General features: G+C 47.6%; 2 protein-coding genes across 8 annotated transcripts in view; one reads left to right on the top strand and one right to left on the bottom strand.

Annotated features, from left to right (window-relative positions):
* LOC306983387 (uncharacterized protein) overlaps positions 1–7,500 on the top strand; it is a gene marked incomplete at its 3' end in the record, with an annotated part of 471,868 nt that overhangs the window by 394,730 nt on the left and 69,638 nt on the right. The window lies entirely within an intron of this gene.
* entpd5b (ectonucleoside triphosphate diphosphohydrolase 5b) overlaps positions 1–7,500 on the bottom strand; it is a 17,000-nt gene that overhangs the window by 8,321 nt on the left and 1,179 nt on the right. For 4 of the 7 annotated variants that reach the window (XM_079584801.1, XM_079584802.1, XM_079584797.1 and 1 more), the window contains exons 3-7: positions 7,112–7,191; positions 6,712–6,855; positions 3,490–3,565; positions 1,720–1,755; positions 540–628 (exon numbers count right to left, since the gene is read on the bottom strand). In XM_079584801.1, coding sequence (XP_079440927.1) covers positions 540–628; positions 1,720–1,755; positions 3,490–3,565; positions 6,712–6,855; positions 7,112–7,191 — 425 coding nt within the window. The remainder of the gene's footprint in view (positions 1–539; positions 629–1,719; positions 1,756–3,489; positions 3,566–6,711; positions 6,856–7,111; positions 7,192–7,500) is intronic. The other 3 variants (XM_079584803.1, XM_079584799.1, XM_079584800.1) reach the window with 1 other exon arrangement.

Raw genomic sequence — 7,500 nt, 5'->3', positions numbered from 1 at the left:
ACAGTACAAACATCAGATTACTGTGAGGTTTCATCGCGGATTTCTGTTTGCATTAGTCGCTTATTAATGTACAAAATACTCTGTAATATTATATTAGTTCAGTCTAAAACTACCATATTGTTCTGGTAACACTTTACAATAAAGTCTCATTTGTCGATATTATGCATTAACGAACATGAACTAACAATGAACAATTTTTTTTTTTGTTACAACATGTAATAATCTTTGTTAATGTAAGTTAAAAGAAGATAGTTCATCCTCACACAGAATCTCAATCCTCACACGATCCGTCCTGAACAGAACTGGAGATTAGACTATTAGACACCCGGACGGTCTACTAATCGATTAGAACTACAAACATGGATAAAAGTGTTAAAAACTACAAACATGCCCGAGGTTTAGATGAAGGGGTTTGAGTGATTCATTATCAGTGACCGACGGAAAGCTCTGTGTTCAGTGTTATCCACATCATAGTTCAGTGTTGTGACCTTTATAAAGATACGTGTGGTCATTAACGGGTCACACGGAGCATCGCTGACCTTTGACCTCGGGAGGAACGTGATCTGCGTGGACCCGCCGCCCAGGTCGAGGATTCCCGCCGTCTTCTGCGAGCCGCGCGCGAGCCGTCCTGGAACACCAGCACACACACTTCACACACACTACAATTATACTTGTTAATAAATACCAGGCCATGTTATTTCATTTTTTTGTCCCACTTTATATTAAGTGCCTTTAAGTGCTACGAACATTGAAATGAATAATTTGAAACAAAGGTCTTCTCGTGTAGATACATGTTTTCACTAATACACTTATATTTCACTAATACCTGCATGTAACGACACAGCTGACCCAGATTTATTTATCGCTGTAAGAACATAGTGCTTAAAGCCACTTAACATAAAGTGGGACCGCTTATTTTATTTCATTCTGATCATATTTTGTCTATTTTTAAAGCTTTAAACAATTTTTTTTGTTATTTTATATTTTATTTACCTTTAAATTACTAGATTTGATCAATAAATAATACATAAATAATAATTTGAGCACATTCCTCACATTTTTTTCAACTTGCATTCAAAATAACTCACAATTTCCTGCATAACTCTTTTAACTCGGCTCTAAATATCTGACATCGGGAGTCTGTGACCTCTTGTGGAGCAATATTAATATAACTAATATGATATTTGATGACTCTAGATGGGCTTATATCTCTATATGGAGCAGATGAGCGGTTCCGCTGGGTCCTAAAGCCAGCTCTCCTCCGTGTGCATTCGATACACATGTAGACACTATAAAATAATTTTTTGGGTAAAGTTTGAGCATTTTTTGTTTTAATTTTGAGCATTTTTAGGGTTTTCTATGTGAACTGAAGCATTCCTCACATTACTAAGGGGCTCAGATTGACCCGCGAGGGAAGATTTGTTACTTATTTACATTTCAACCACAAAACAAAACAAAAAAAGGTGTATTCGTGGTTCAAGTGCGACAACAGTCCTGATACATTCAGGCGATACTCGGTTTAAACATATCTCTGAATAAAAATGTCTGTTATCAGAAACAGAGTGTGACTTTCAGTGAATGGCCAAGTGGACTTCCTCGTGCCAGATGTAAGAAGACAGTCAGGTGATAAAACACAATTGCTCACTGAAGCCAAAGAGCATCTAATGTTGACATGAGCTTCATAAGCTTATATTCAGCATTGTTCACAGAAACACTCACCGGTCAGAAAGTTGACTGTGATCCAGGCCAGAATCCCTGAGAACAACACATGATGTTTTATAAACAAAGTTCGGGAGGAGCACGATCAGATAACCAATCCAATTACTTGTCATCAAACAATTACGTCTACCCTAATCAGCATATGACAAGAAGCATATATATATATCCATTCTATCAACTCACCTAACATTCCTTGACAGTTTCCAGCATCCCTCCGCCACCCCGACTCCTCACCCTTGGCTCTCTTTACAGCCAGGAATACGGGGGGAGTACTCTGGGTTCGGGCCGAATACCGAGCCCGGAGCCCTCTCCTCGGACAGCTCGCCAAATACGCATACCATTTATTCCATCTGACTTATTTGTGAGTGTGAACTCGTGAAACACTCTTCTTTATAAAACACACACTCTTCTTTATAAAACACACACACTCACTCTGTCCTGAAGAACAGATCTAGTGAAATATAATGAACATGTGATCTAGTGGGTGAGAAATAAAAGCTGGACAAGATCTTGACAGTGTCTTTCAAATAAATCTGTATCCCAGATAGCAACATAGTGTCGGCACAGATACGGTCCACGTCCGGCCCGTGTGGAATCTGTGGTTGCGGGATGTGGGCCGGATGTGGTCCGGAAGTGTACGGGATGTGTACGGGATGTGTACGGGATGTGGGCGGGAAGTATGTGGGAAGTGTGCGGGATGTGTGTGGGAAGTGTGTGGGATGTGTGCGGGATGTATGTGGGATGTGTGTGGGATGTGTACGGAATGTGGGCGGGAAGGGTGTGGGATGTGTACGGAATGTGGGCGGGAAGTGTGCGGGATGTGTGTGGGAAGTGTGTGGGATGTGTGCGGGATGTGTGTGGGATGTGTGTGGGATGTGTACGGAATGTGGGCGGGAAGTGTGCGGGATGTGTGTGGGAAGTGTGTGGGATGTGTACGGAATGTGGGCGGGAAGTGTGCGGGATGTGTGTGGGAAGTGTGCGGGATGTGTGTGGGAAGTGTGTGGGATGTGTGCGGGATGTGTGTGGGATGTGTGTGGGATGTGTACGGAATGTGGGCGGGAAGTGTGCGGGATTGTGGGCCGGATGTGTGTGGGATGTGTGTGGGATGTGTGTGGGATGTGTACGGAATGTGGGCGGGAAGTGTGCGGGATGTGGGCGGGAAGTGTGCGGGATGTGTGTGGGATGTGTGTGGGATGTGTACGGAATGTGTGCGGGATGAGGGCGGGAAGTGGGCCGGATGTGTGCGGGAAGTGGGCGGGAAGTGGGCGGGAAGTGGGCCGGATGTGGGCGGGAAGTGTGCGGGATGTGGGCGGGAAGTGGGAGGGATGTGTGCGGGATGTGGGCGGGAAGTGGGCCGGATGTGTGCGGGATTACTGATTTGTTGTTGTCTGATTTGTATCCTTCATTTAATTTATGATATTGTTGACTTGTGAATTTTGATGCATGCATATATTAAAATTTATTTATTTATGATAATGTATTTGTAATGTATTTTTTATATATATATTGCTTGGTTTAGTCATGTTATTGGTGAGATATATTTTCTTTGTAATATTTAAGTTTCTCTCTTCAGGTGATCGCCGTGTGATTAAAAGAGCTCTGGTTGTGTTCGTCACACACACCCTGATGAAGGCTGATTGGCCGCGCGGGAGTGCCATTGCTTGTCTCCTGTTTTTAAAAATCTATGCCATGATGACAGAATAAAGGCTTTTTATATTTTTCTAAAAACCTTGGATTGTTTTGTCTTATTTGTGCATGTTGAGGACAAACCTTCACTCGTGCCGTTCATGATCCCGACACTGTCAGCGGGAACGTAAAACGGAGACTCGTCGAGGACGGCTTGGACCTGGAGACAAACACATTACTGACGTTAAAGGCATTACAATCAGATTACTTTACATTACAGTAATGACATTTACATCGAAAATGAGTGATCCGTGTGAGCCGGGTGAGCTGTGTGTTCTGTGTGTTCTGTGTGAGCTGGGTGAGCTGGGTGAGCTGTGTGTTCTGGGTGAGCTGTGTGTTCTGGGTGTTCTGGGTGTTCTGGGTGTTCTGGGTGTTCTGGGTGAGCTGTGTGTTCTGGGTGTTCTGGGTGTTCTGGGTGTTCTGGGTGAGCTGTGTGTTCTGGGTGAGCTGTGTGTTCTGGGTGAGCTGTGTGTTCTGGGTGAGCTGTGTGTTCTGGGTGTTCTGGGTGTTCTGTGTGTTCTGGGTGTTCTGGGTGAGCTGTGTGTTCTGGGTGATCCGTGTGTTCTGGGTGATCCGTGTGTTCTGGGTGAGCTGTGTGTTCTGGGTGAGCTGTGTGTTCTGGGTGAGCTGTGTGTTCTGGGTGATCTGTGTGTTCTGTGTGTTCTGGGTGAGCTGTGTGTTCTGGGTGAGCTGTGTGTTCTGGGTGAGCTGTGTGTTCTGGGTGAGCTGTGTGTTCTGGGTGATCTGTGTGTTCTGTGTGTTCTGTGTGTTCTGGGTGTTCTGGGTGAGCTGTGTGTTCTGTGTGTTCTGGGTGAGCTGTGTGTTCTGGGTGTTCTGGGTGAGCTGTGTGTTCTGTGTGTTCTGGGTGTTCTGGGTGTTCTGGGTGATCCGTGTGTTCTGGGTGAGCTGTGTGTTCTGTGTGTTCTGGGTGTTCTGGGTGTTCTGGGTGAGCTGTGTGTTCTGGGTGTTCTGGGTGTTCTGGGTGTTCTGGGTGAGCTGTGTGTTCTGGGTGAGCTGTGTGTTCTGGGTGAGCTGTGTGTTCTGGGTGTTCTGGGTGTTCTGTGTGTTCTGGGTGTTCTGGGTGAGCTGTGTGTTCTGGGTGATCCGTGTGTTCTGGGTGATCCGTGTGTTCTGGGTGAGCTGTGTGTTCTGGGTGAGCTGTGTGTTCTGGGTGAGCTGTGTGTTCTGGGTGAGCTGTGTGTTCTGGGTGTTCTGGGTGTTCTGGGTGTTCTGGGTGTTCTGGGTGAGCTGTGTGTTCTGGGTGAGCTGTGTGTTCTGTGTGTTCTGGGTGAGCTGTGTGTTCTGGGTGTTCTGGGTGAGCTGTGTGTTCTGTGTGTTCTGGGTGAGCTGTGTGTTCTGGGTGTTCTGGGTGAGCTGTGTGTTCTGTGTGTTCTGGGTGTTCTGGGTGATCCGTGTGTTCTGGGTGAGCTGTGTGTTCTGTGTGTTCTGGGTGTTCTGGGTGATCCGTGTGTTCTGGGTGAGCTGTGTGTTCTGGGTGATCCGTGTGTTCTGTGTGTTCTGGGTGTTCTGGGTGTTCTGGGTGAGCTGTGTGTTCTGGGTGTTCTGGGTGTTCTGGGTGTTCTGGGTGAGCTGTGTGTTCTGGGTGAGCTGTGTGTTCTGGGTGAGCTGTGTGTTCTGGGTGTTCTGGGTGTTCTGTGTGTTCTGGGTGTTCTGGGTGAGCTGTGTGTTCTGGGTGATCCGTGTGTTCTGGGTGATCCGTGTGTTCTGGGTGATCCGTGTGTTCTGGGTGATCCGTGTGTTCTGGGTGATCCGTGTGTTCTGGGTGATCCGTGTGTTCTGGGTGATCCGTGTGTTCTGGGTGATCCGTGTGTTCTGGGTGATCCGTGTGTTCTGGGTGATCCGTGTGTTCTGGGTGAGCTGTGTGTTCTGGGTGAGCTGTGTGTTCTGGGTGAGCTGTGTGTTCTGGGTGAGCTGTGTGTTCTGGGTGTTCTGGGTGTTCTGGGTGAGCTGTGTGTTCTGTGTGTTCTGGGTGAGCTGTGTGTTCTGGGTGTTCTGGGTGAGCTGTGTGTTCTGGGTGAGCTGTGTGTTCTGGGTGAGCTGTGTGTTCTGGGTGTTCTGGGTGTTCTGGGTGAGCTGTGTGTTCTGTGTGTTCTGGGTGAGCTGTGTGTTCTGGGTGTTCTGTGTGTTCTGTGTGTTCTGGGTGTTCTGTGTGTTCTGGGTGAGCTGTGTGTTCTGGGTGTTCTGGGTGAGCTGTGTGTTCTGGGTGAGCTGTGTGTTCTGGGTGTTCTGTGTGTTCTGTGTGTTCTGTGTGTTCTGTGTGTTCTGGGTGAGCTGTGTGTTCTGGGTGAGCTGTGTGTTCTGGGTGAGCTGTGTGTTCTGGGTGAGCTGTGTGTTCTGGGTGTTCTGGGTGTTCTGGGTGTTCTGTGTGTTCTGGGTGTTCTGGGTGAGCTGTGTGTTCTGGGTGATCCGTGTGTTCTGGGTGATCCGTGTGTTCTGGGTGATCCGTGTGTTCTGGGTGAGCTGTGTGTTCTGGGTGAGCTGTGTGTTCTGGGTGAGCTGTGTGTTCTGGGTGAGCTGTGTGTTCTGTGTGTTCTGGGTGTTCTGGGTGAGCTGTGTGTTCTGTGTGTTCTGGGTGAGCTGTGTGTTCTGGGTGTTCTGGGTGAGCTGTGTGTTCTGGGTGAGCTGTGTGTTCTGGGTGATCTGTGTGTTCTGTGTGTTCTGGGTGTTCTGGGTGAGCTGTGTGTTCTGTGTGTTCTGGGTGAGCTGTGTGTTCTGTGTGTTCTGGGTGAGCTGTGTGTTCTGTGTGTTCTGTGTGTTCTGTGTGTTCTGGGTGTTCTGGGTGAGCTGTGTGTTCTGTGTGTTCTGGGTGTTCTGGGTGAGCTGTGTGTTCTGTGTGTTCTGGGTGAGCTGTGTGTTCTGTGTGTTCTGTGTGTTCTGTGTGTTCTGTGTGTTCTGGGTGATCTGTGTGTTCTGTGTGTTCTGGGTGTTCTGGGTGAGCTGTGTGTTCTGTGTGTTCTGGGTGAGCTGTGTGTTCTGTGTGTTCTGGGTGAGCTGTGTGTTCTGGGTGTTCTGTGTGTTCTGTGTGTTCTGGGTGTTCTGGGTGAGCTGTGTGTTCTGTGTGTTCTGTGTGTTCTGTGTGTTCTGGGTGTTCTGGGTGAGCTGTGTGTTCTGTGTGTTCTGGGTGAGCTGTGTGTTCTGGGTGTTCTGGGTGAGCTGTGTGTTCTGGGTGATCCGTGTGTTCTGGGTGAGCTGTGTGTTCTGTGTGTTCTGGGTGTTCTGGGTGAGCTGGGTGTTCTGGGTGTTCTGGGTGAGCTGGGTGAGCTGGGTGAGCTGGGTGAGCAGTACCTGCTGCAGGAGCGCGTGGGCTTTATGGGCCGGCATCAGTCTTAGTCCAGCTGTGGCTCTGAACAACACTGGCGTTCTCTTCCACTCCAGCGCAGGAACAGTTCTCTTCGCCACTCGCAGGAGCTGTGCCACTGTGTGTCCCGCCTGAGCACTCACACACACAATCACACTCAAGAGAGCGAGACCACCACACCGGATGGTATTCATATTTTATTAGCTCATCAAATGCAAAACTTCCACAAAATAAGTGGTTCCTAGCGAGTGTACAGCGCTGCGGACCTCAGTGACCCGGATGAGCCTGTGCTCTGCTGTTATCTGGGAATAATATACCGCTGGGTGGAGCGATTGACCAATCAGAATCAAGTATTATAACGTGTAATAAAAGCCAATAATGACTCACAATCTCAGGAACGTCGGCATACGCAGAGAGACCGGGCTTCACCGCCTGGAACATCTCATCATCCAACACGGGCGATCCCTCTGAGGACAGCACATCCGCACACGCGCACAGCGCCGTCAGCAGCCGTGATGCAGGAATACTGTACAGCTTAAAACTAATATTTATCATGCTAAAGTCATCAGAATCTTATTTTGCATCACAATAATGAAATGTAAATAGAACATGTGATGCAAAAATCTTAATGCACCAAAAAAAAAAGAATTTTATTTATGTATTATATATTTGCACATTGCAATCGCAACAAATAGATACAACTGAACAAAGATATGATTGAAATGAATTGTGTTTTAAGATTGTCAGGTATGCTGGTTCACAAACTAATCAAATTT

This window comes from Phoxinus phoxinus, assembly GCF_949152265.1.
Source record: "Phoxinus phoxinus genome assembly, chromosome: 16".
NCBI classification, from domain to species: domain Eukaryota; kingdom Metazoa; phylum Chordata; class Actinopteri; order Cypriniformes; family Leuciscidae; genus Phoxinus; species Phoxinus phoxinus.
Note: the sequence above shows the minus strand (reverse complement) of the source record. Positions and strands in the feature narration are given on the sequence as shown.